Raw genomic sequence first — 27,172 nt, 5'->3', positions numbered from 1 at the left:
GGAAAATTATTTACAGCCACAAGGATGTTCATGTTCAGAATTTACAGAGCTGGGGCAAGTTGTATAAATATTGCCACTATGTTAAGATTGTGTCTTAGTAGTTTGACCAAGTAGTGGTTAACCAAGTTCAGGTTCTGGTTACTTATTTTGTACCCTTAGGTAAATTAGGTCGCAGTGAACAAGTTAGGGCCTTCTACACACACAACACAAACAATACAATAGACAGTAATACAATAAAAGATTTGGTCTAATTTGATTTCAGAATAAAAATAGACCAATCTTTTGTAAGAACAAAGATACAGGTCACTAAAGTGAATGCAAAAACACTATACCAAAAAAATAAATAAATAAATACTGAATGGGATCAGAACGTAATACTACAAAACATCAAATCTGATTAATATTAGCTTATAAATGTAATTAATTAAAATAAAATGATACTATACTGTAATTCATCACAGCTCATTTTAAGCTTCGTCATTTTCTATTTTCAATGTGCAATTTTTTAGCATTCTTTTTAAAAATGTGCCCATGTAGGATGTGTTTTCCATTCATCAGGGGTCTCAAACACAATATAGGCTACACACACACACACACACACACACACACACACACACACACACACACACACACACACACACACACACACACACACACAAATTCTACTACAAATTCTGTATTTAGGCATGTCCTATGATAATGTTTACATATCATATAAGTGCATTTACATATGTTGTTATAGTTTGGTAAATTTGCAAAGCAATTATTGTCTGATGGCTCATAATTAATTAATATTCATGAGCTTTAGCCTTCGCTGTAGTATTTTGTGTCCAGTCTGAAACGACGTACTGCGCATGTCAGTGCAAAAGATACACAACTGCATGACCACCGCGCTCACTTACATTGATTCATTCAGGTAAGAACAGCATCGTTTACATAAATATTCATATGTGGTATGAGGCAAGCCCATTTTAATCTTAGGCATTGCATTTATCAACTGGTACGGAGCAAACTAGCCCGCTGCGTTTTTACCCTAGCTTTGTTTTTAGCCAACTAACGTTAGTCATTAGCGATGCTCGCGTGCAAACTCCTGTGTCCAGGCCTACTAATGGCCTTCTATCATTTTTTTTTTTTAAACTTCGGACTTTCTTCTGAAACATAAACCTAATCGATGTCTGGTCTGGGACTCGCTGACATCATGTTTATTTTCTTAGTTATAACGTACTCTAGGCATTACCGTTTCAGCCATGTTTTGTAGAAGATACAGTTAACTTACGTCATCCGTATAATGTTATGAAGTGTTGCCCCGTTTAACATCTTTTTTTTTTTTCATAAAGAATCTCATCTGAGATGGTAAAATGTCATGTACTATTGGGTTCTCAATTACAATTCTTTTCTATTTATTTCTTTGTTAATCTATTCTGTATTAAACATTTTATTCTGTTCGATTACTTTTACTCTTTTTTTAGTCTATCCGTTAAAGTATTCGATTCTCTATTGAAGGTTTTGTTGTATTTTATTCTCTGCTAAATATTCTATTCTAATTGATTCTCTTTTAAATATTCTGTTCTTGTCGCGTCTCTATTAGATATTTTGTTCTGATTCTTTATTCAAGATTCTGTTATATTTGATTCTTTCTTAAAGATTCCATTCTATTCGATTCTCTATTGAAGATTCTTGTATTTGATGCTCTGCTGAAGATTCTATTCTAAATGATTCTCTATGAAAGTTTCTGTTTTATTCGTTTCTCTTAGATATTCGGTTCGGATTCTCTATTCAAGATTCCATTCTGTTTCTTTATTAAATATTCTGGTCTACTTGGTTCTCAATTAAAGATTCTGTTTTATGTATTTCTATGTTAAAGATTCTGTAATGATTCACTATATTCTATATTTACTATACCCAAAAATGTCTGTTGTATGTGATTCTCAAAGAGGTTCTATTCTATTTGATTCTTTATTAAAGGTTCCGTTCTGTTTGTTTCTAAAGATTCTGATTCTTTATTTACCATGTCATTATATTACATGCTCTGTTTAAGATTCTATTTTTATTTTTTTATTAAATATTCTGTTCTAAATAGTTTGGCTGATGTTGGATATGCACAGTATTTTTCTAGGCATTCTGATTTTGACCCTGGTTTTATCGTATATAATATGCATTTTTCACCCATATTAAAACTTTGCTCTTATCACCAGGTATAAAAAATGGGGAAGCCTCTTTCCCACCTGCCGAAGCACACCTGTCATGATCAGTGTAAGGACAGCCTGACCTCATCGCCCGGGTACAGCGGCATGCAGACTGATGACAGTAAGAATGGGGGAGACGTGTCTCAGTTCCCTTACGTAGAGTTCACTGGCCGAGACAGTGTCACCTGCCCCACATGCCAAGGCACTGGAAGGATCCCTCGAGGTACATGTTTAAACTTGTCTAGAGCGTTCCTGTCGATTGAAATGTTTAAAAGTAACCCAATCTGAAATGTCATCTCTTACTAAAAATGTGATACACTGTGACGTGTGTATGCAGGTCAAGAAAATCAGCTGGTGGCCCTGATCCCATACAGCGACCAGAGGCTGAGACCAAGGAGAACGTAAGAAACCTTGAAACCTTGCATTTTGTTAAACCAGTTACTTATTGCTCCAGTCTCAATCCATTCCTTTCCTGAAGCTATTAAAGATCTTGTGTTTGTTTTATGTTCTAGAATACCGATTGAACTCTCTTGACTAAATCTATGCTATGTGTGTCTCGCAGCAAGCTGTATGTGACTGCTTCAGTCACTGTGTGCCTGCTGCTCTCCAGCCTGGCTGTGTTCTTCCTTTTCCCGCGTTCCATTGATGTCAACTATGTGGGAGTGAAGTCTGTCTACGTGTCCTATGACCAGAGCAAACGCATTGTGTATCTGAATGTCACTGTAAGTTCCTGCAGAGCAATTCTCACTGAACTCACCTGACAAAAGTGATGCTTTTAAAAGTGTTTGACGGTGTATCTGGTTCAGGAGGAAAATTAAGAGATCTCCAAAAAGACAATTCTGTTGTCATTAGGCTGGAATACATTATACTGAATAGATTTCAAAACACTGAGAGTCATACATTTTAAAAATGGTTTGGCTAGTCATACAGATTTTATAAAATGGTTACAGAGGAAAAACTGGGCATCATACACTAAAACAAGTGAGGATCACGCACTAACAGACTTTCAGGTTGTACCGAACACAAGACGCTCATGCAAAAAACATGAAACGTGCCTCTGATGAAACTATATGCATGACAAACAATGTGTTATATCACAACATGTCTGATATACTCCTGACTGGATGGAATCAAAAAATCAGAGTCTGCACCCATAATACACTAAACAGTTTTCTATGAAATCTGCCAGCTGACTGCCCGAAAATCCACAGACTGGTTCCAACTTTGGGCAGCAAGCATTGACTCCTTCAGACTGTAAATGGGGGTAAAAGTCCTGGAGTGTATTCCAGCCTTTCTTGACCTTCACAGTTATATCCCTTGAAGCTGTACTTTAGCTTTGATAATTCAGCCTGTTTATTTGTCTTTCTTTCTTTTAAAGAACTCACTGAATATTACTAACAACAACTATTACTCGGTGGACGTGGCCAACATCACAGCCCAGGTGCAGTTTTCCAAGACTGTGATTGGAAAAACCCGCATTAGCAACATAACCACTATTGGCCCTCTGGATATGAAGCAGGTAGAATTTTATTTGCACTAGTGGTTAAAAATAGGCATGTTTCAGCATATATAAACAAAGTATTTGTTAATACTATTTTATTTTTGTATTATTTTTTTTTTTTGTCAGATTGACTACATGGTGCCCACCACTATTGCAGATGAAATGAGCTATATGTAGTAAGTTTAAACACTTTTCATACATGAAAACATAAGGTGTAATAAATATATATATTTTTTCCTGGCAGACCTTTTCAACTTCCTCTGTTTTCCAGTGACTACTGTACCCTGCAGAGCATCAAGGTGCACAACATGGTGGTTATTATGCAGTAAGTATTGTGCAAAATATGTGTACTGTACTTTAAGTATTTGGGCATTAACAAGGGGATTGATTTTTAACAATAACTTGTAAACATTTAAAGTGCCCCTATGGGTAATGAAAGGTTCATATTTTGGTTTTGGGAGTCCCCAACAACAGGTTGACATGCATGCAAGGTCAAAAAGCACTTTCATTGTCTTACATAATATGCATTTATTTTTACCTTACTTGCTCAACGACTCCCAAACGGTTTGCTCAACGATTAATTTTTCCAAACCCCTCCTTTGTGTTGACGCTAATCTGCGGTGATAGGTCTGATTTTGCATTTAGATACAGAAGAACATTGACTGTTGAATATTAAAAACAAATGAACAAACAAAAAATCTGGATCTCAGTGTCTGCCATGCAAATCAACTGTTCCTGCTCATCAGACTGGATCTCTTCTCTCCACTTTCCCTAATTGCAGATTCAATTATTAGATCTGTCAGCATTAATATTTTTATACTTAGATTATTTTGGGGGGATCAAACAGTAACACCGTGTGTCCCAACTAGACTTGACGCGATAAAAAGTATCTTTTGCATTCAGTTTTTGTCCTGACCACCCGCGACAGCAACACGTGACAATAAGCGACAAGGAATTCTATTTTAGGAATGTTTTTTATTTTTTGCGGTGACGTGGCAGGAACAACATACAAAATATGACAGCGATACTCTCAGGTAATGAGTATGTTCTATATTCAATGTTAAACGTGTCTAATGTGAGTTTGAATATTATTTTGCATGATCTTTATAGCCATAGTGAAAGCAACAATAGATATTTTACCTCAGATCTTGAAATTATATTAGGCTCAAGCAAACTTGCGTTAAAACTGTGCACTCACTGCGAACCAACATCCATAACAAAGATGGTATCACTGACTCACTCAAAACTGTTCAGTTCATTCACATTTGAATCATCTATTTCCAGTGTTCACTTTTCTTTACTTCACACTTGCCATGTTTTTGCTGTCACATCGTATATCTACGCTGGACGTGACAAAGCAACTTTGTGTCAGCGCGTCGTAAATAGGAGTCAGCAGTTTTCTGTCGGGGATTTGTGCGCCGCACATACATATCACACAGCACAACCAATTAAGAAAAAATCACTGATTATAATAAGTTCGATTGTATTTTGTTGCATCGCGCCGCTCATGTCCGGTGTAGACACAATGTAAGTTAATGTCACTTTCTGATTTTCCACATTATTGAAATTAGCACGGGTCAAAAATTTTTCTCTCCGGCCTGCGGGCCGCCTATTGAGGAACCCTGTTGTACAGTGTTACCAGGGAAACCACTATTTTTACCACTCCAAAAGCGGCACCTAGTGGCAAAGAATGATTTTGCATTTTCATTCAGACCAATGGGAAAAGACCAACCAGTGAGCGGGCAGTACGCTAATGTTTCATATTGGCTTCAACATGAAATGGCTTGGGATTCGTTTTAAAAACAACTCGTTTTAATGATTCAGAGTCGACGCTTTCTTTTGAGTGACAATAACTTTATACAAAGTGCACTTTCAGATTTCAAACTTTGCAGGATGTTTTCATTCACTTAGAGCTGTGTTACACACTGCATGAAAGGTAATTTTCAAAAATCCATAATAGGGGGACTTTAAAGACAGAACCATTCCGAGCTACATCATTGTTCATCAGTGGTACATGCTTTTGTTGAAGCCATCAGCCCATATTAATTTAACTTAGTTTTTAAATAATAGTGTTTAACAGCAAAATTCCAAGTGGAAAACTATATTACCCAGCGTCAAAAAAAAACTCTTACTTTTGATGACGTAATAGAGTTGCTCTCAAACAACATAGATATTTGTGCACATTAAACATTTTTTAACATTCACTGAACATTTTTAAAACAATAGTTTTATCCAATAAATCGATAGTTTTAACTTTTGTATTTAGCTGCCATTTTCATTTGATTGTTAGCCTCTTCATGAGATTGTAGTTCTTTCCCTCATTATAGCCTTTTTTATTTTTAGATTTTCAATTACTTTTCAGCTTCAGTTTGTAACAATGTGCTTTACCTTGTAGCTGGTTGGTTTGGTTCATGGTTTATAAAAATCCCTGTGGGGAAAAAAGAATAGGAAAAATACTTCCAGAACCAAGGCCACTGAAAAAGTGCACAGTTGAACTCCAATGTCATTTATTTCTAAATCCTTTTTTTTTACTGACATAAATTCATTGACATCAGAAATACAGACAAATCAATTGCAGTATCTCTTGTTGACAAAGTTTATTAGGGATAGTCAATAATAAAAATTGTCATTGTTTACTCGCCCTCAAGTTGTTCCAAACCTGTATGATAATTTAAAAAATTTTGGTAATTAGACAGTTGCTGGTAGCCATTAAATAATATAGAAGTCAATGGCTACCAGCATCTATTTGGTTACCAACATTCCATTCCATTCAAAATATCTTCTTTTATGTTCCACACAGAACACACTTTTTTTTTCACAAAAAAACCTTAAAATGTACAGGTTTTACTAGTATTAAATTAAATGGAATGGAAATATTTAACTATACATTTCTAAATACATAAATTATTATAAGTACATTAAAAAAAATTAAATAAGCATATGTCTTAACACTTTGGATACAAAATATGTTAATGCAATGCACGCAGGAAAAGCAGGTTCGAGTAATTATTGTGCAATTAATTGTTGCTAACTTGGCTTGTTGCTTTGCAGGATAACCGTCACTACCGTGTACTTTGGCCATGCTGAGCAGGTGTCTCAGGAGATGTACCAGTATGTGGATTGTGGAGAAAACACTACTGCTCTGCATGAGTACAGTCTGAATACCCCTTTGGGAGGCTAGAGCTGAGCTTGATAGTATAACACATTACCTTGTCCCTCACCAGTCCACTCCATGTGTCATTGTTTTGGTAAAACTGGTTGAGGGTTTACTGCACTTCTGCCAGTTAACCACTAGATGTCAGGCTGTGTGCAAATTACAAATGATGCACTTTATTGTCAATGTTCTCCAAGCAATATGAACATTGTGAGGTCTCATAGTTCTCATTCCAGTTCACTTTGCCAAACTGAATTGTTCGCTGCACATTCCTTTTTTTGACAAAGTTCCCTTATTTTCAAGCACTACCTATTTGAATCCTCTCTAAAGTAATGTAATGTTATACTTTATATTTTTATTTCTATATCTAACCTGATATCAATTACAGTTTCAGTGATGGGATCAGTCTTAACTCAAACATCCTAATAGGATTTTATGGTAATGGAAATATTCTAGAAGAATGGGTTGCTGTTAATGCCTCGTTCCACAGATTTGGTTCAGACTTAGAGGTGGCATTACATGACACTGTCTTCTGAGAGGTTGTATATTTGAGACTACTGAGGGGATGTCAGTGTATATAGTGCACAATTTGGGAAAAGTAAAACGCTTCGATCTATTTTTTTTTTTTGGACTTTTATAGCAACGTTTCTCATTGTTAGTCTGTCAGTCTCTCCACGAGAAATTTCCTCCAAATGCAAGCTGATAACACACTAATTACATAGAACAACAATCACTGTCATCTGAGAGCACCCGGCTGCTTGAACAATGGAGGATAGTGTGAGATGATCACTCCCTCAGATTCCCTAATGTTCACTAGATGTGATGTTTAGATTGAGAGCACTTTGATAACATTTTTAACATTTCTCAAAACTTTACATTTTTAAACATTTTTATCATGTTGGGAAAAAAGCTTCACAGATTATTTTTGCTTAAAGATTGTCTATTTCCTGTAATAGAAGTGGCTGCTAACATGATGTGGCATTTATGCAGTTCATAACAACCGCTGGCTTGATGTATGTGTTTATATGGGACACTTGTGATTTTTGAGAAAAGTGGTTTGGACCGCTTTAGAGAGACACTGAAATAACACAATGCTGACTGGTTTCCATTAAAAAAACATCTTTTGAGTCATCTTGTCTATTTTTTTATTATTACTAAATGTCAGAAAAAGAATTACATATTTAACAAATTTATTTTAGAAGGTGTAAAGGTATTTTTCCTATTTTATTACAATATTGCCCTGATGAAACATCATTGAATATTTCAGATACGTTAATATTTTTATATTAAGGCACACAATACACACTTCATTCATTTTTTAATTTTTTTTTTAATTTATTAACTTTGACGATTTATTTTTGAACTAAGTCTGAGAAGACAAAGTAAGCAATTTAACAGAGGAAATAACGAAAAACATGAAATGCAGCAGCTGCAAACCTTAACCGCGAGTCTCTTGCGTAAAAACTTGATTAAAAAACACCTTTAAAAGTCAATTTCTAAACCTATTTAATGGTACCATTTTACAATATAAACATATGTACTATATATATATATATATAAAGCAATATCACACAAATATATATATATAAAGCAATATCACACAATGAAGTGGAGTGATACAAATGGTTAAATAAATGTTCATATTGGGTGTATATCTAATGCTTGGAAAGACCTCTCAGCCAATCAGATTCGAGAACCAGAAAGAACTGTTGTATAAATACATAGCATGCACTTATTCTACTCTTTATTTCTTTCTATAAAAGTATTTGATTAAGACCGGAAACCTGTATGTACTTTGCAAGTAATGTTAGAGCAACATATGTAATGGAGTGCGAAAATAACTTGTAATAAGGAGATTTTCATTTCCGATGCTTCACCATGACAACAATAAAGTAATCATGTACAATTGGCTATTGTAACCCACTGTCTAATTAGTGTTATTTCATAACCCCAATACTTACCGTAACCATTATTTAGAGCTTATACAGAGGCAGTTCAAACAGGGAGCATGCTTTTATTAGCTGGCAATAGACAAATTACTCAAAAGTTGTCATGGAGACAGAACTGCCAATAAGAGGCGTGATTCTGTTCAGTTACTTTGCTATAATTATGTCGCAATCGCTCATCTCTTTAAATAGAGGTTTTTCAAAACTGCAGAGTTGTTAATAGGCACTGGTAAACTTTTACAGGGATTCACAAGTTTATCTTCATAAGCTAGATGCAAATGGTATATGAACACAAGCCAGAAATCACAACCTGAAAGTGAGGAGAATGATTTCTTTACAGCCTGCAGTGACCCTCACATCTGATCACAGTTGACTTTTTTAACTGTGTTTTTCCACAAGAGGTGAGAGTTATGAGTATGACCCCATGCCCCTTGATGTTTTTCATTATGCGAGGATCTGAATAATGCACTGCTGAGTTATATATCACATGATCAAATTTTCATCTGAGGAACAAGGTTTCGCTTTATCATCCACAGAGACCCAGATCTGTCCAAAGCACAGATCCCTCAAATGATGGTTGTCATGGAGACAGAACTGCAAGTTAGGAGACAACTGAACTCTAAGGGGCAATAAGGCTACATATAATTCTACACATATGCATATGCATCTGTAGTTTACATATAATTATCATAACCACATGCATTGTATGAGCTAGCCTGAGATTTTGTGTAATCACTTGTCATCTTGTCTGTGCAATGCAATCTGTAATATTTTTACTCATGTAAACCTGGTAACCTCTGCATATAATATTCATGCGAGGATACCAGAAAACAAGTTTAACATAAACATGTGTAAAGCACGACTTGGCATAAACTTCACCCTGAGAAATTTCCTTGGAAATGCATAGAAGTAGTTCGTGTTTATTTTCCCTTGTAGCTACAAGAAAATATTTTCTGTGGTACTCGATGGCATGCCACAGATACTATTGTTTAGACTAAAGTTATAATTAAAGTGTTTTGGAAAATTCCTTTGAACACAGATTGTTTACTGGTCTCACTTTCAGTTTAAATTCTGTTGTTTCTGTTAAGATCGACCAGTGAAATGTTTAACCCTTTAACGTGCATTGTAACCGCACGGTTGACCTTTTTTTGCGATCAAATTACTGTAATTAAAACTCGCCAAACCCCATTTTTGGCCGTTTGTCCTTAAACCTCTCATTGAATAGAGTGTGTAATGGCAATTATATCCACTGGGTGGCACTGCAGCAAAAATATATTGTTACTGAAAAGCCGCGACAAAACCGGAATGTATTAACGTGACGCCTCTCTTCACAAACACGAACTGCAAGTAACGTCAAAAATTGAGATTAAAACAATTTAATCGGATTTTCTTGTTCTAGACTTCCTAACAGTAAATCTAGTTAAATGGCAGAAACCTGGTGATAAAATGTATATCTGATTTTACTTTAGAAAATGTGCTCGACCGCTCGGTTGAGTTTCCCAGTTAGGGTAAAATGAACTGAATGCAAGCTATACTCAGCAACGCGATCATAACTTGGAATAGCAATGCGCAGGATCATAGATGAAGTTATTCCTTTGTCTGAACAAAAACCAATGCTTTGTTGCATATCACAGAAAATCATATCAATAATTCTATTATATTTATATTATATTGCATTGACTATTTGCCTTTTACCTTACATTTATACAGATTGTTACAACGTAGATCCATTATTTATTATTTGTAATGTAATGTAAATTATTATTTTGTATTATTATTTTGGTTTGATGTATTTGCTTATTTACTTTAAATTATTAGATTTCTATTACATATAATTTTACATATAATTTTTTGTATAGTGGATTTCTGTTATAATAAGAGCAGGTTTATATATATATATATATATATATATATATATATATATATATATATATAGGTTGACTTGTGTATCTGCATTGTTATCATACCCTAAATGGGCAAGTCAACCAGCTGGTTGACTTGTGTATCTGCTTAGTGAATGGGTCATCTGAAAAAAAAAAAAAAAACTGAGAAGTTGCTCAGTGTGGTGTAAGGAACATAATTTTAACAATAAATATTTTTTTGCAAATATATTTCTTAGTGTGACTGTTAAAGGGTTAAAGACATCTACTTATTATGAATGATTTTCACATTTAAAAATAATATTAACCTTATTAAAATGATAATATTACAAAAAAGATATGATAGGATAAAATTCTAAAACTAAAACCATAAAAACAAACATTAAAAAAATGATTTTCGCTAGTTGCCAAGGCAATATTTCACATTTCCTTTTAGTTTAACTTGACATACAAAAATAACTAAAAGTGAAATATAAATGAATAAAAATTATATAGACATTTAAATTTTTTTATGAAAACTGAAAATATAAAATTAAATTAAATTGCCTTTAACTCATTTAGTTATAGGAGTTGCAACATTAAAAAGCAAAGATGCAACTTTAAATTAAAATGGTTAGATATTTGGGGTATAATTATCATTTATAGAATCTTATATTTAAATGTTAAATAGCATCGTTTGCACCATATATAAGTGCTCAGTACTTCAAGAGCAGTGGAATGGTGTTCCTGAGCACAATCCCCTCAATCCCAGCAGAAAGGTTCTCTTGTGGGCCTATAGATTTGAAATGGTCCGTTTTGTTAGAAATGAACAAGTTGTTAAAAAGAAGCCAATACAAATTCAACTTGACAATTTACCCCTGAATGATTTCATAAGGACAGATTCACCTGGGTGTAAGGTTATCATCATCATTCTGACATCAGTAATAAAATGTCTTTTAACCCTATAAATGTAATAAATATGATACACTAATTTAAGGCCTCTAAATAAGCCTGTACTAATAATAGCTACTACATCATTTATAGTTTATATTTTATTAGCAAGTAACCTTTTAGTGAATATTAAAATCAGATTCACAGCAAAGACATGTAAGGCTGGATGTTTAACATAGGTATAACTTTATTATCATGTAGTAATATATATATATATATATATATATATATATATATATATATATTATATATATATATATATAATATTAGAAAAATCATGTTAAAATGTGTGTAATAAAATTAAAATAGTTTTTTTTTTTTTTTTTTATTCCTTTCTTGAGTATGAGCCCCATATTCTCCTACATCATACAATACTATATGAGCCATAAAAAGCCTGGTGTATCAATTTATGTATTTTATGCATTTAACTCAAGTTGTTAAAGTTATTTAACAGACGATTTTATCCAAAGCGACTTAATAAACAAAATAACATAACAAAACAAACCAAAAAAAAAAAGATAAAAAAAAAAAAAAAATAAATAAAACAAATAACAAATAAATAATAAAATAATACTTAGTGCTGTGACAAGTCTCGGTTAGCCTTTTTTAAATAATAAGAAAACAAGAAGTTAGAATAGAACATGAATACAGAATGCAAGTGTTAAGGCCTGTTCACACCATGAATGATAACTATAAAGATAATGATAAATATATATTTCAAAAACTTGTTCTCAGTATTAAAGAATAGCAGAGTCCACACCACAGCTATAACGATAAAGGCACAGAGAAACAATAACATTGGAATCACTTTCAGAACGATTTTTTTTTCCAGCTGATGAATGATAAAAACATTGACAGCCAATCAGAATCAATACTGCTATAACGAGCTTGAGAGTTTAATGTGGCAGACGAGCATATAGTTATCTTTATAGTTATTGTTCTTGGTGTGAACGGTCCTTAAGAGGCTTTTTTTTTTTTTTTTTTTAAGAAAAAATGTAGTTAAAATAGGAATAGAATGTAAATAGAATTTTTTCACATCATTTCAGACACTTTTGCAAGTACTGATAGTGTGCGGAATTCATTCATTTTTGTTATAGATTCTAAAAGTTCAATTTGTCAGGCTTTATTTTGCATCTCTTAGATCATGCTGTTGGGTAACAGCCTGTTCCTCCGGATTCTGAAGAGTTCAACTAGCACCTGTGTAGGCTTGGTCTGTGATGATTTGATCTGACAGGTTGATTTGGTCTACAGAGTGTTTCTTCTTTTTATTATATACAGGTCCTTCTCAAAAAATTAGCATATTGTGAAAAAGTTCATTATTTTCCATAATGTAATGATAAAAATTAAACTTTCATATATTTTAGATTCATTGCACACCAACTGAAATATTTCAGGTCTTTTATTGTTTTAATACTGATGATTTTGGCATACAGCTCATGAAAACCCAAAATTCCTATCTCAAAAAATTAGCATATCATGAAAAGGTTCTCTAAACGAGCTATTAACCTAATCATCTGAATCAACTAATTAACTCTAAACACCTGCAAAAGATTCCTGAGGCTTTTAAAAACTCCCAGCCTGGTTCATTACTCAAAACCGCGGTCATGAGTAAGACTGCCGACCTGACTGCTGTCCAGAAGGCCATCATTGACACCCTCAAGCGAGAGGGTAAGACACAGAAAGAAATTTCTGAACGAATAGGCTGTTCCCAGAGTGCTGTATCAAGGCACCTCAGTGGGAAGTCTGTGGGAAGGAAAAAGTGTGGCAAAAAAACGCTGCACAACGAGAAGAGGTGACCGGACCCTGAGGAAGATTGTGGAGAAGGACCGATTCCAGACCTTGGGGGACCTGCGGAAGCAGTGGACTGAGTCTGGAGTAGAAACATCCAGAGCCACCGTGCACAGGCGTGTGCTTTTGAACCAGAAACAGCGGCAGAAGCGCCTGACCTGGGCTACAGAGAAGCAGCACTGGACTGTTGCTCAGTGGTCCAAAGTACTTTTTTCGGATGAAAGCAAATTTTGCATGTCATTCGGAAATCAAGGTGCCAGAGTCTGGAGGAAGACTGGGGAGAAGGAAATGCCAAAATGCCTGAAGTCCAGTGTCAAGTACCCACAGTCAGTGATGGTCTGGGGTGCCATGTAAGATGCTGGTGTTGGTCCACTGTGTTTTATCAAGGGCAGGGTCAATGCAGCTAGCTATCAGGAGATTTTGGAGCACTTCATGCTTCCATCTGCTGAAAAGCTTTATGGAGATGAAGATTTCGTTTTTCAGCACGACCTGGCACCTGCTCACAGTGCCAAAACCACTGGTAAATGGTTTACTGACCATGGTATTACTGTGCTCAAATTGGACTGCCAACTCTCCTGACCTGAACCCCATAGAGAATCTGTGGGATATTGTGAAGAGAAAGTTGAGAGACGCAAGACCCAACACTCTGCATGAGCTTAAGGCCGCTATCGAAGCATCCTGGGCCTCCATAACACCTCAGCAGTGCCACAGGCTGATTGCCTCCATGCCACGCCGCATTGAAGCAGTCATTTCTGCAAAAGGATTCCCGACCAAGTATTGAGTGCATAACTGAACATAATTATTTGAAGGTTGACTTTTTTTCTATTAAAAACACTTTTCTTTTATTGGTCGGATGAAATATGCTAATTTTTTGAGATAGGAATTTTGGGTTTTCATGAGCTGTATGCCAAAATCATCAGTATTAAAACAATAAAAGACCTGAAATATTTCAGTTGGTGTGCAATGAATCTAAAATATATGAAAGTTTAATTTTTATCATTACATTATGGAAAATAATGAACTTTTTCATAATATGCTAATTTTTTGAGAAGGACCTGTATGTCATATGATATTCTCTGCACATAACATGACCTGAAATGACAAGTCAAGTCCATATCATTTAAATACCTGGCTTGCTGGAGGCTGCATTGGGTGGAGTTTTTAACAGTTTGACTAATTTTACTGCATTATTGTGGATGCTTCGTTTACACAGATTTATCACAATCCTCCACCAAGGGCTAGAGGGCAACTCACTGGAAATCAAAGTTTCATTTCTCAGCACTCTTTGAAGGCAGCAACTGTACAGTATTTGACAGTTACACCCTTTACCTGAAACATTGCTCAGAGATGTTGAACTAACAAAGCTACCAAATGTTTCCTTGTTAGTCACAAGGGTAAACCATGTGTCAGTGAAGGATTTGCTGCATGAAGTAACTACTTGTTTCTTGTTAAGAGTGAGATCTTTATATAACATTACACTCAAAAAAATAATTTGTTGAATGAATGTGATTTAATCGTAGCACCCATTATGCATCTAATCAAATTAAGTAAACTTGGACTGCTTTGAATATGTTATATGAACACTATACATTTGTAGATTAAACATGACTGAGATATGTCAATGTAACTTCTTTGCAACTAATTGAATCAAAATGTCTGTATTGTGTTAGTCTATTAAAATGTATTCTTATTCACTCAATGTGAGTAAAGCACTTCAATTCAACAAAATTCTGCCTTGTTACATCAACTAGTTAATGTCTTGTTCATGTATGGTTTTGGTAGTTTAATGAATATCCATCTTGTTGTTTCAATTAGATTTGTTTTAGATGACAGCGCCAAGAAGCAAGACATTAGCAAAAATTCAGTAATCTATAAAAAAACAAAAACAACAACAAAAAAAACCCCCACAGAAAACATGCAAACAATTTTTTTTTCATTAGGCTTTAACAAGCACCAATAAAGTTTAAAGCACTTTCTTCACTTTAAGTCTCCTATCCATTTGAGTGTTTGTAACACAAAGTATAAGAAACATTTAACCAACAAAACCTAGGCTCTTGAGAAAACAGATCCCCAAATAATGCTTGTAGGACTTTAACGCCCTTTCTGTATTTAAACTTCTTAAAAATTAAGCCATTTTAACACCACCCTTTTCGGGAATTTGTAAAGTGACAAAGTGACAAAAAAAAGTGACAAAGTGAGGTGACATACAGCCAAGTATGGTGACCCATACTCAGAATTCATGCTCTGCATTTAACACATCCAAAGTGCACACACAGCAGTGAACACACTGTGAACACACACCCGGAGCAGTGGGCAGCCATTTATGCTGCGGTGCCTGGGGAAAAGTAAAACTTGGCCTGACACACACACACACACAAAAAAACAACAACATTCTAACATAAACATGAATGAACATAAGATAAAACAAACAATTGTGAGTGTAACGATTTGAGCTGTAAAATAATAATAAAGAGATGCAATACTATAAAAAAAAAAAAAAAAAACTTGCAGCAGCTTGCTGTGATGATATCACATGAAAATTTTGATAATTCTAAATTACCAGTGTAGCCATGTTGCATTACATCTGAAAATAAGAAAATATTTGTCAGTGTGTAACAACTGCTTCTACTCATTTGCTCCAGCACCCTGTTTAAAGGAACTGTCTAATGAATAAAAGTTGTCTAAAAAGAGTTTCTATCCAACTACAAATGTGCATCTTCCTGAAGTACAACAGTCCTGTTCAAGCTCAATTGCTCCAGTAGCATGTTTTGAAGGAACGGTGGCAAAAAAATATTATCCATATACATAAGGAACTCCAAGTGCATTTTGTTTAACTTTTCTGTCTTTTTCAAGCTTACTTACTCCAAAAGCTTGTTTTTTAAGATTTGTGCCTTGGATGACAACCTCTGTCCATTTAGATTTAGGAAGATCCTCTGCATGACTTCAAAAGTGCATTTGAGCTCTGGTGAGTAGCTCATGTTCAAACAGTACATCAGCCCAAATAACAGAGCACAAGCCTGCGCAATGCTACTTCCACACCTTCAATTAGGACACCAGTGTCCTGTGGGTCATCGTCAGGCAGTGCTCCCTCCTTCAGTATGACATACACTCCCATCAGTTTGCTCCATGGTACTCTGTGACTCAATGTCTGAATCCTGTGGGACGACATGAAAGATTACAAACAAAAATGAGCTCAAATATTTATTACAAGAATTGCACACTTATACACTGGCCACTTTATAATGTACATCTGTAAAGTAAACTTCCATTCAATACAGGAGCGCTGCTGTGAATTCTACATTTACAAGGACTTGCTGTTGTTACTAAATATCAAGAGTTTCTTATATTTATAACTATAACCCCTGAATAAAACTGCAATTTGTAAGGACATTTCAAATATATGGTCAACTGCATGTGCATCATATATTTAACTTGACAATTTTTGCATAATGTATTCAATAAGCTGGGTAGCATAAGCTGGTGTGGCATTTTGAAACTATGTTTGAAAAGACAGAAATGTCTAGTTATTTAACGTTTAAAGTAATATTTTGCTGATATACACATATATACATAATGGCCAAGCCATAGCTAATAACAACAACAGTCCCTCAGTAAACAAAAAAAAAAAAAAAAAAAAAAGCCCTATAACACAAATCTGAAAACACCTAATATACCATCACACCCACCCATTTTTTTCGTAAATAATATTAAACAATAGGCCAAGTTACGTAAATGCTCCCCGGCCGGGTATACTATATCGTTTTTCCCCTCCCATTGTTGGGGTATACACTTAATGTTCGACTCTGCATTCACTTTATCTCCCATTTTCCCTCCCATTGTTGGGGTAACGTTGAGTTCAGGTTTAACGTAGGTTATGTAGTTAATAGTTAGGCGTAGCTAGCATTGAATTGTGACAGAAATGCACCTATTGTAGCGGATATACTAACGTTAAGGTGAAACTCTTATCGACGAAGAAACAGTATTTAACCTAACACATGTGCTTCAAGCCTGGGAAAATAAGTCTACTTAGAAACATCGCCTGTTCACGAACACAATGTCTAATAACTCATGTCTAAAATGCCACGGTAATTGCAAACAGGTACATGCAGAACGATTAGTTCACGAACTTCCCGCCACAGTGCTGAGCATGCGCAGTGACTCACGTTCACGAACTTCCCGCCACAGTGCTGAGCATGCGCAGTGACTCACCAGAGAGAGTTGTTGATATGAAGCGCCTCAGTCTCATTGAATCAACAAGTGCTGATCTAATTCATTTGATTGTTTCTTCATTTAGTTACAAATAACAAGAATGAATCATTTAACAGATGTAAACTCGCTATATTCTTATTATTGACGTTTTTGAGTGTACCTTCCTCTAAACTGTTTTTCCCAGTTGTTTTATTTTTTAAATAAATTTTCTACCTAACCTAATTTAACCTCAACCCCACCCATCTTACTGAATCATTTTTTTTTCCAGCTGCAGCTGAAATATTTTCAGCCTAATTTATGATACATCTTCAATATTGATGCAAAATAAGCTGTGACATAGTATCTCATCTACTATTAATTGTGTACAAGTGTATTTATGTCCTCAAAAAAAAAAAAAGGTTTTAATACTAAATTTCTATGGGACTAACTGTGGTAAGATGTGCATGTAAGAGCATGCATATACAGTTTATATAGAAAAGAATCACCCATCTTTAAAATAATCACATTTTGTTGTTTTGCAGCCTGAAAAGAAGAGGGGCACATTTTTTGTTTTATCTAACTGTATTTAGCCTACTCAGTGCAACTTATGACATGTGAAAGATATATACATATATATAATATATATAGAGAGAGATTTCAAATATAAAAAATTGGGTAATGCGCTGGTCCTGCAGGCACCCTGTCAAACCTTTGTAGGGTGTCCAGTGGCTTGTAAATCCTTTGGCATATTTACTATTCCAAATGGTAGACACTTATCTATAAATGTAAATAAATGAATGTAGTTTTAGCTATTTTAGATTATTAGGGGATAATTAGGGGTACAAACTTCATATGATCATATAGCACTTTCAGTTTCATTTTCGTTATAGAGTCGTTTAAGTTAATTCATATGGTTTGATAAAAGCAAAAGAAAATAACTGCAATAGGGAAATGCAATAAAAGTATAGCACATATATTACTCAATATCTTTTTATGCTTCTCTCTCTCTCTCTCTCTCTCTCTCTCTCTCTCTGCATGTTTAACTACTTCACCGTGTTCCTGAACACGCCCACTTAAAGTGTCATTGGAGACATCTGCACAGGACTGTTATTGATTCAGTGCTGTCAGACCACTGAAGTACACTGTCTGTCTCTCACCACATCTGCATCTGACCTCTCTCAGTTATGGGACTTCACCACAAAGAGTTTGAGCAGGCTGGCAAGCGCCAAGGTCTACAGATATGGAGAATTGAAAAGATGGAACTGGCCCCTGTGCCTGAAAACTCACACGGGAGCTTCTATATAGGTGATGCCTACCTGGTGCTCCACACTGTCAAACAAAAGGACTCGTGCTTCTATGATCTGCATTACTGGCTGGGTAAGCAGTGGATTTCCTTTAATTTATAAAAGAGCTTAGGTCTTTTGAATCAACCTTTTAATGTTTTAAATACTATTTTTATATATGTATAATATATTCTATTATTTATTATTGCATGTGACTCTGCAGTTAAACAGTAAAACAACTAATCTCACTAACTTGACTAGTTCCTTAATGTTTAAGAGGGTATCAGTAAAGTCAAATTGTATTCACAAACTATTCCAGAACTGTATGATTATTTTAATGTAAGCTGAAAAAACAAACGCCAAAATCTCAGTCACTTAAAAGGTTGAGGAAAAACTAGGGCAAATTAGCTGACATGATAATCAAATGTGCTCATTGTAAACACGCCATCAGATAATCTGAGTAAAGCAGAGTATATGGCCCCTATAAAATGAATCTTTAGAATTATGAAGGTTGTAAAGTTTATGCTCAGAAGAGGGTACTGCATGGGTCACCTGATATTAATACTGGACTTTCACCTATACACCTTCTATATGATGAGCATGATTTTTATTTCTGATTTAAGATTCAATGTGATACATTGGAGAGCCTTATTCAATGAAATGATGCAGACCCTCAATGCGACATAGGTCTGGATGAATAAATCTCTTAAAATAACATATAATTTGACCTTTTTATAACATCAAAATGTCATGTGATTTTCAAAATCACAAATAGTACATTACTAAAATATGGCACACTGCCATTGATCCGAGTCTTGCTTTTGTGTTGAAGGGCTTTGTTTTTAAATATTTTTACTGGAGATGCCTCAGGCATACATGCTCTGGTTGCTTTAAAAAGCTGTCTCACATCAATTTCAAAAACCAACTTCTGTGGTCAAGGTGCAAAAAAACAGAAAACATGAAACTCATGAAGATCAGAATGACCAAGAAAAACATGACATTAAAGTTATGTTAATGTCACCAGTTTTCTCAAAAAAGATCACAGAAATTTAGATGCCATTTAGTTGCCAGAAACCATGTGCAATTAATACAGTTTCCTTCCTCTGCTGAGAGAAAGCACTTTCTCTACTCCATTAGATGTTTCAGAACTGTCAATATCACTGAGATGTTCTGGCCTTGAGTGTATTTGTGGCCATAACCACACACACACAAAACGGCTTCCATTATAAGTCATTAACCACTTCCAATGCAAATGGATCCCTTGATGTTTCTGCCCATCGTGTCTTTTTTGCCAAGTCATTTGCCCTAAAAAGCCTACTACAAAATGAGCAGATTGCATAGAAGGGACATTTTACCTCTGACAACATCTATGATCACAGGCAACAGTTGATATAGCAGGCTTTAAAGTGTAAAAATTTATGCTGGGTAAACAGAATAAACTCTTTGAATATCAGTCGTCATCAAGTGTGAAAACAAACAACTCTATTTGGTTTGCAGATGCAATGTTCATGCATCTGATGAGCTGAAAGTGTACAAGAAAAAAAAAGAAAAAGAAAACCAATCACTTATTTATTAACATGATTGAAAAAGTGTGAATAGGCCACAGAAGTAGGTGATCCATTTTTTTCTCTTTCTAGGTAAGGATTGTACCCAGGATGAAAGTACAGCAGCAGCCATCTTTACCATTCAAATGGATGACTACCTGGGAGGAAAACCGGTCCAGTACCGTGAAATCCAGGGTTCTGAGTCCACCAACTTCACCAGCTACTTCAAAGGCGGGATCACATATAAGGTTTGAGACGAGTTATAACTCCCTAGAACTACTCTCACAACACTTCTCTTTTAGTTTTTGTGCTCCACTTACAACAGCATATTATTATTCTTCACTTTACTTCAGGTTTGTCTTAGGTAACACATAAAGCTACTGTTTGTATGTATTTACAAATTGAGAAAAAGTTTCCTAAACTTCACAGTGCAAATCTAGGATTAGCCTTTTTGTTTACAATTTGGGTGAGGTGAAACCTGCTACTCTAATACCTTCCTACTGTACATAGGACCTTATGTTTTTCAGAAACATAAACTTAAATATGTGGTTTGAGGGGATGTTGTGTTATAGCACGTGTTTGGGGACAGTCTCTTCTGTGTTGCAGTTGGCCTCAGAATGAAAATGACTCACGGGTTTATAAATGGAAAGGGTTTAGAATTGGAAAAACAAGAAGAAAGAACAGGAACATTTTTTAAAATATTTTCCTACCTCCTCAGACCGGAGGTGTGGCATCAGGGTTTCATCACGTGGTCACCAACGATCTTAGTGCCCGCCGACTCTTCCACCTCAAGGGCAGACGCACTGTCCGGGCCACAGAAGTGCCTCTCGCCTGGGCCAGTTTCAACAACGGCGACTGCTTCATAGTTGATCTGGGAGCGGTAAGATTAGCAACAAACATACAAATGGCTGTGTTAGGTGTTTTTAGAAGTATATTTAACCTAAAAATGTTTTTTTTTTTTATGTGGAACATCCATGGAATTATTTAGCAAAATATCTACACTGTACTTTTCCATATACAGCGAAAATGGAAAACCACAGCTAGTAAAGTACAAAAAGAGATCCACATCCATAATGCCTTATGCACTGTATTACAAGTCTTCTGAAATCAATAGCTTGTGCAAAACTTAAGTAATTTTTTGCAAAAAATCTCTAAATCACTGCAAAATACCATGCAGTGTTTGAACAACATCAGGGTGAGTAAATGATGACTAATAACTTAATTAAGAAGAAGGGGAATCACCTTTGACTGCTAAATGACATGCCAAATTCATAATTATTTTTTTTTTGAGTAATACAAACCTTTCAACCCTTCAAACCTTTCACAGTTAACACATGAAATAATAATAAAAAGTACAAATATAATAAAATAATAAAATAAGTATATTCTCAGTTAGGATAATCCAGATAGAATCCCATAAGAAATGCCATGAGTTACACTTAATTTTCCATAGACAATAACTGGCTGGTTCACTTGTGCAGCGTGTATTTAATTTCCTCTTTGTATGCACTTTGGGTGGGTTTGATAATTGGATTGCTTTCAAATTACTTGACTGTCAACATACTGTGTCAAGCAAATGTTATGAGAGCACAAGGGCTGAACCACGTCTCATGCCTAAAAACAGATGCATCTTTTAAGCTATCAACAGGCTCTTGCTTACCATTATTTAGACAGGATAAACTGCATGAAGATTAAATGTGACAATACAATTCGACTAAAGTATTTGACAGCACACTTAGTGCTGTACTCTCTCACTTCTCCAAAGGAATTTACAGACCACAGTCAAATAAACAGAACAGACAAATCCTGATTGATACCATTCCACAATGACAAAATGTAAAAACAACTAGATGGTACTGTAGCTTTTTTAAAGGTAAAGGTGACAAAAATGATTTCTTAAGAAATCTTGTCAACAACATAATTACCAAGAACAAAACAGAGGCCACTGTCTTCCTAGGAAGTCTGCTATTGTACATGTTACAAACATGAGCACATTGCTAGCATCACCATCAATTAAACACATTTCTGAAACTAGGAGATCTACCAGTGGTGTGGGTCTAAGTGCAACAAGTTTGAGCGCCTCAAAGCTGCACAGGTCGCTACTGGTATCCGAGACAACGAGAGGAACGGACGGGCCCGGCTGGTGGTTGTAGAGGAAGGACATGAGCCTAAAGAAATGATAAAGGTATCAAATAAAAATGCCCATCAAACATCTTAAGTAAAAAAGAATTTGCATGCAACCCATTGCAATCTTAACCATCTGGTAGAATTTATTAGAGCTTATTTTTGTTGGTAGAGCTTATCTTTCAGCACTAATTATTTGACAGTTAACCCAGTGTTTGCTATAGGCAGTACGATATCAGGTTTAGCTGGAAGGTTTGACATTTTTATACCTCATCTTTGCACATCACAGGCTCTCGGTGAGAAGCCTGAAATCCCTGAAGGTGACGATAATGAGGATGTGGTTGCAGACGTGTCAAACAGGAAAATGGCCAAACTTTACATGGTAAACAAGTCTATAAACTTCACTTTAATTCATCTATATGCACATTCAATAGACACATGCACACAATGGAAATGCAATATTATTTAAATATAATTGCACTTTACAGGTATCAGATGCAACAGGGAAAATGAAAGTATCGCTTGTGTCAGATGAAAATCCGTTCAATCAGAGTGACCTGTTGTCTGAGGAATGCTTCATTCTGGACCATGGAAAAAGCAAAATTATCTTTGTGTGGAAAGGTATTAGTAAACTGAAGCCATTAAATGGAGGGGTTGTGTAACCATCTTACTGAGATTCCTTGACTTTATTTTTTGATGATCTAGGCCACAGCGCAAATCCAAATGAAAGGAAGGAGGCCATGAAAACAGCTGAGGGCTTCATTAAACAGATGGGCTATCCTGCCAATACCCAGGTTCAGAAACATTAGATATGCGTATATGTTTTGCTGCATTATAATAAACATTCACTTGAATGAGTGAATCGCCATAGTTGGGTGTAGCAAAACTGTCAGAAACAAAATATGCAAAAAATGTACAAGAGCGTGTCTATGGAGCAGTACACTTAAAGGGACAACTTTGTACCTTATTTACCCCGAAATCAAGGGTGTCCAAACCTGTTCCTGGAGGGCCATTGTCCTGCACAGCTTAGCTCCATACTTAAACTAGCTAATTACTCAATAAAAACTTCTAGGCAAGTGTTTTGGAGCTGGTTGGAGATAAAATCTGCAAGATGTCAACCCTGCAGGAGCAAAATTGGACACCCCTGCCCTAAAAGGATCATAGTAGTAACTTAGGGGTATCTTAGGTACTAATATGCATCTTTTAGTGGTAGATAATTGTTCCAAGCTGTTGGATGCCTAAAGATACAATTTTTGCATTTTTGTTTTTTCTGACAAGGAAAATGTATAGTATTTTTTGGGGGGTCAACCAGGTCTTTATACCCTGTACACAGATCCAGGTCCTTCCAGAGGGTGGAGAGACGCCCATTTTTAAGCAGTTCTTTAAAAGCTGGAAAGACAAGGACCAGGCTGAGGGTCTAGGCAGAGTCTTTGTCACTGAGCGGATCGCCAAGATTAAACAAGAAAAGTTTGATGCCTCCAAGCTGCACGAGTCTCATCAAATGGCTGCTCAGTACAACATGGTTGACAACGGCACTGGAAAAACACAGGTCACAATTTGCATACAAGAGATCAGAGATTGTATAGGTTACATTTTGCTGGCATTTGGCATAGGCGCAGATGAGCATCTTACTTCCAAAATGACTCTCAATTGAAACTAGAAGATAAAATTCTGATAAGCTGCGGAACGACTTTTGCTCTCTAAAGTTGTGGTCACGTTTACCGTTTGTTCAGGGGATAAAAAAGTGTAATTTTATCTGTCACCATGCTGATTTTGCAACAGGTTCAAGTTGGTCACGCGGCATCTGGTCTTGTTTCACAGATTTGGAGGGTGGAGTGTGGCAATACTACAGGTGATACCAAGGTTCCTGTTGACCCAGAGACATACGGCCAATTCTATGGAGGAGACTGCTATATAATTTTATATACCTACACCAAGGGAGAAATAATTTACACCTGGTGGGCCTCAGAAAAGTAGACAGTTTCCAGAGGGGAAGTCAAATCATACACAAAAAGAGTCAAATATGGCTTATCGCTCTATGCTTTCACCCTTAGGCAAGGTTCCAGCAGCACAATAGATGAACTGACAGCTTCAGCCTTTCTCACTGTTGAACTGGACCGTTCACTGGGAGGAAGTGCTGTTCAGGTGAGTGGGATTTGAATTTTATCTATATACTAATTTACTGAATGTAACTGGATCTGGACTACGGACTAGATAAGAAGGGCTCTGCAGCCCTGATTGAAAATCTAGAAGAAAACACAATTATACTGGTATTGTTATTGTTCCATATCATGTTTATTCAGGTCCGAGTGACACAAGGAAAGGAACCACCTCATTTGCTGAGTCTCTTCAAAGACAAGCCTCTGATCGTGTATAAGAATGGGACTTCTAGAAAGGGAGGACAGGCACCAGCACCTCCAACACGCCTCTTTCAAGTGCGCAAGAACCTGGGCATCATTACACGGATTTATGAGGCAAGTAGTAGTCGTAGCTGGTCCAAGTTGGTTTAGGTGGTTGATGAGCTAGACTACCATGTGGTGGAGCTGAGGTTGACTATCTAACTCATTCTGGTTAGCACTGGCAGATCATTTAGGCTGAGCTATTTTGAAGTGTAACTTCAGTTTAGATCTGTCCTTAGAGAGTGTTGGTTTGTGGTCTAACAGGTAGATGCTAAAGCAACAAGTTTGAACAGCAATGATGCCTACCTGCTGAAGTTACCTAAAGGGGATGGGTATTTGTGGAAAGGGAAGGGAGCCAGTGAGGAAGAGGAACGAGGGGCGAAGTACATGAGTGAGAAGCTGAAGTGCAAGATCAAGCTAATTACTGAAGGAAATGAGCCAGGTATGGGCAATGTGCAATAGACTCAATTCATTCTCTTCATACTTCATACTCACACACTGGTAAGTGACAGGAGTGGAATGTTGTTTACATCTTTTAACTTTTATATACTTGTTGCTCATTTTCCCATTTGAAGCGGACTTCTGGAAAGCTCTGGGTGGAAAGATGGAGTATCAGACGTCTGAGATGTTGGAGAGCAAAACTATAGCACATCCTCCCCGCCTGTTCGCCTGCTCCAACAAAACTGGAAAGTTCATTGTGAGTATCCTAGACCTGATAAGAGAGAGCCAAAGTCCAGTTCAGTTTCACATTAAGCTTTTGCTTTCAATACAAATTCTGCATTGGAGAATATGCTGAAAATGTAAAACACGACTTGGCTTCCGGCTACATACAGGCAAACTGTTGTCTGGAACACTAAACATGCATTTTTACCACTATAGATTGAAGAAGTACCTGGTGAGTTTAACCAAGATGACCTGGCAGAGGATGATGTCATGTTACTGGATGTCTGGGATCAAGTAAGAAAGTTATCTCTCTTTATGTCTTCCTCCGAGATTATCTCGAATATTCAAAGGACAACAGTCATCACTGATTAGATTTCTGACAATCTTTATTTTAGTATTTAAAGATATCTCCTGACTTAGCATTTGCTACGTGCCACTGATCCTTGATTTCATCTCTCAGGTGTTTGTGTGGATTGGAAAGGATGCCAATGAGGTGGAGAGGACTGAGTCTGTAAAATCCGGTGAGATGCCTTAGGCACACATTCCTTAAAACATTTTTTCAACATAATCTGAATACAAACCAAAACCCCTTTATATATCAACCGGTTTAACAGCATACTTGAATAAACCACATTAATCTCACACCCAAAACCAAAAGATACAATTCAGAAAAAGAATTATGTAAAATCAGTCTTTTTTTTTTATCATGTCCTATCTTTCTAAACTAATAAATATAGTCATTCAGCTTTTTGAATAAGCGTTTTTCCCTTTCGCAGCAAAGACTTACATTGAGACGGACCCATCAGGACGGGACAAGGGGACATCTGTTGTGGTGGTAAAGCAGGGACACGAGCCCCCCACCTTCACTGGCTGGTTCCTGGGGTGGGACGCCTCTCGGTGGGACAGTGACCTCATGGCAAGAGCAGTGGAATCACTGCAAGTTTAGTGAAATCCTGAAACCCCTGAAGTCAATAGACTTGACTGGAATGATAAAACAGAAAGTTGTTTATTGGACTATTCCATTATAAAAGCCTAAAAATATGCCATCATGTCCAACATGTAAATTTACTCAATATACACCAGATTTTAAAATTGTGTATTTCTCTTTGATTTGTTTGCGCAGATTTATATTTCTGCTCTGGATCCCTGTAAGCATGATTTGAAATCGTACAATAAAAGAAACAATTCACTTTTTCAAAAATGTCTTGTTTTAGTCAATGCAGTACACAAGAGCCCCCACGTGACAAAAAAATGAACTACAACACAAGTAATACCTCAAACACACAAACATATTGTAGAAATACTATTAAGTGCTGGTATAAGATGATACCCAATGCACTACTTGTAAATATTCACTTCATTTGGTACATGCAAAATGTAAGTATTTGATCCTAGTAGGACAAAATGTTGTAACATTATTTTAAAACCAACCTGCACAGGCTGATATGGGATCTTCAATATTAAGTAATCAATATCGGAACAATTGTTAAATATGTAATGATAATGCATTGTACATGGGCAGCCAAATAGTTGGGTCAAGTGCATGATACACTCGTAATTAAAGTCATTAAAGAAGGTGGGAATCA

At 35.9% G+C, this 27,172-nt stretch overlaps 2 protein-coding genes across 2 annotated transcripts; both read left to right on the top strand.

Moving 5' to 3' along the window:
- The first annotated feature begins 801 nt into the window (after positions 1-801).
- On the top strand, positions 802-7,968 carry tmem106bb (transmembrane protein 106Bb). Its single transcript, XM_042776837.1, has 8 exons — positions 802-916; positions 2,196-2,409; positions 2,524-2,587; positions 2,749-2,908; positions 3,565-3,705; positions 3,814-3,863; positions 3,959-4,012; positions 6,739-7,968. The coding sequence occupies exons 2-8, from the start codon at positions 2,205-2,207 to the stop codon at positions 6,866-6,868; spliced, it is 804 nt and encodes a 267-aa protein (XP_042632771.1). The 5' UTR covers positions 802-916; positions 2,196-2,204; the 3' UTR covers positions 6,869-7,968.
- On the top strand, positions 3,970-26,780 carry scin (scinderin). Its single transcript, XM_042776836.1, has 17 exons — positions 3,970-4,012; positions 18,653-18,950; positions 20,494-20,648; positions 21,119-21,280; positions 22,436-22,585; positions 22,814-22,906; positions 23,013-23,145; positions 23,230-23,318; positions 23,858-24,073; positions 24,346-24,482; positions 24,579-24,669; positions 24,828-24,998; positions 25,188-25,365; positions 25,499-25,620; positions 25,803-25,880; positions 26,047-26,107; positions 26,363-26,780. Exons 2-17 carry the CDS (start codon positions 18,758-18,760, stop codon positions 26,530-26,532), a joined length of 2,199 nt encoding a protein of 732 aa, XP_042632770.1. The 5' UTR covers positions 3,970-4,012; positions 18,653-18,757; the 3' UTR covers positions 26,533-26,780.
- The last annotated feature ends 392 nt before the right edge of the window (positions 26,781-27,172 follow it).

The sequence above is a fragment of the Cyprinus carpio genome, chromosome A19 (assembly GCF_018340385.1).
Source record: "Cyprinus carpio isolate SPL01 chromosome A19, ASM1834038v1, whole genome shotgun sequence".
NCBI lineage: Eukaryota > Metazoa > Chordata > Actinopteri > Cypriniformes > Cyprinidae > Cyprinus > Cyprinus carpio.
The sequence above is the reverse complement of the archived record's forward strand: the minus strand, read 5'-3'. Positions and strand labels throughout refer to the sequence as shown.

Excerpts from the sequence above, each read along its gene's own strand:
- tmem106bb (XM_042776837.1), top strand. The coding sequence starts at position 2,205 with ATGGGGAAGCCTCTTTCCCACCTGCCGAAGCACACCTGTCATGATCAG. Across the intron at positions 2,909-3,564 it reads TTGTGTATCTGAATGTCACT|AACTCACTGAATATTACTAA; the intron begins GTAAGTTCCTGC and ends TTTCTTTTAAAG. Across the intron at positions 4,013-6,738 it reads AACATGGTGGTTATTATGCA|GATAACCGTCACTACCGTGT; the intron begins GTAAGTATTGTG and ends GTTGCTTTGCAG.
- scin (XM_042776836.1), top strand. The coding sequence starts at position 18,758 with ATGGGACTTCACCACAAAGAGTTTGAGCAGGCTGGCAAGCGCCAAGGT. Across the intron at positions 21,281-22,435 it reads TCATAGTTGATCTGGGAGCG|GAGATCTACCAGTGGTGTGG; the intron begins GTAAGATTAGCA and ends TTCTGAAACTAG. Across the intron at positions 22,586-22,813 it reads AGCCTAAAGAAATGATAAAG|GCTCTCGGTGAGAAGCCTGA; the intron begins GTATCAAATAAA and ends TGCACATCACAG.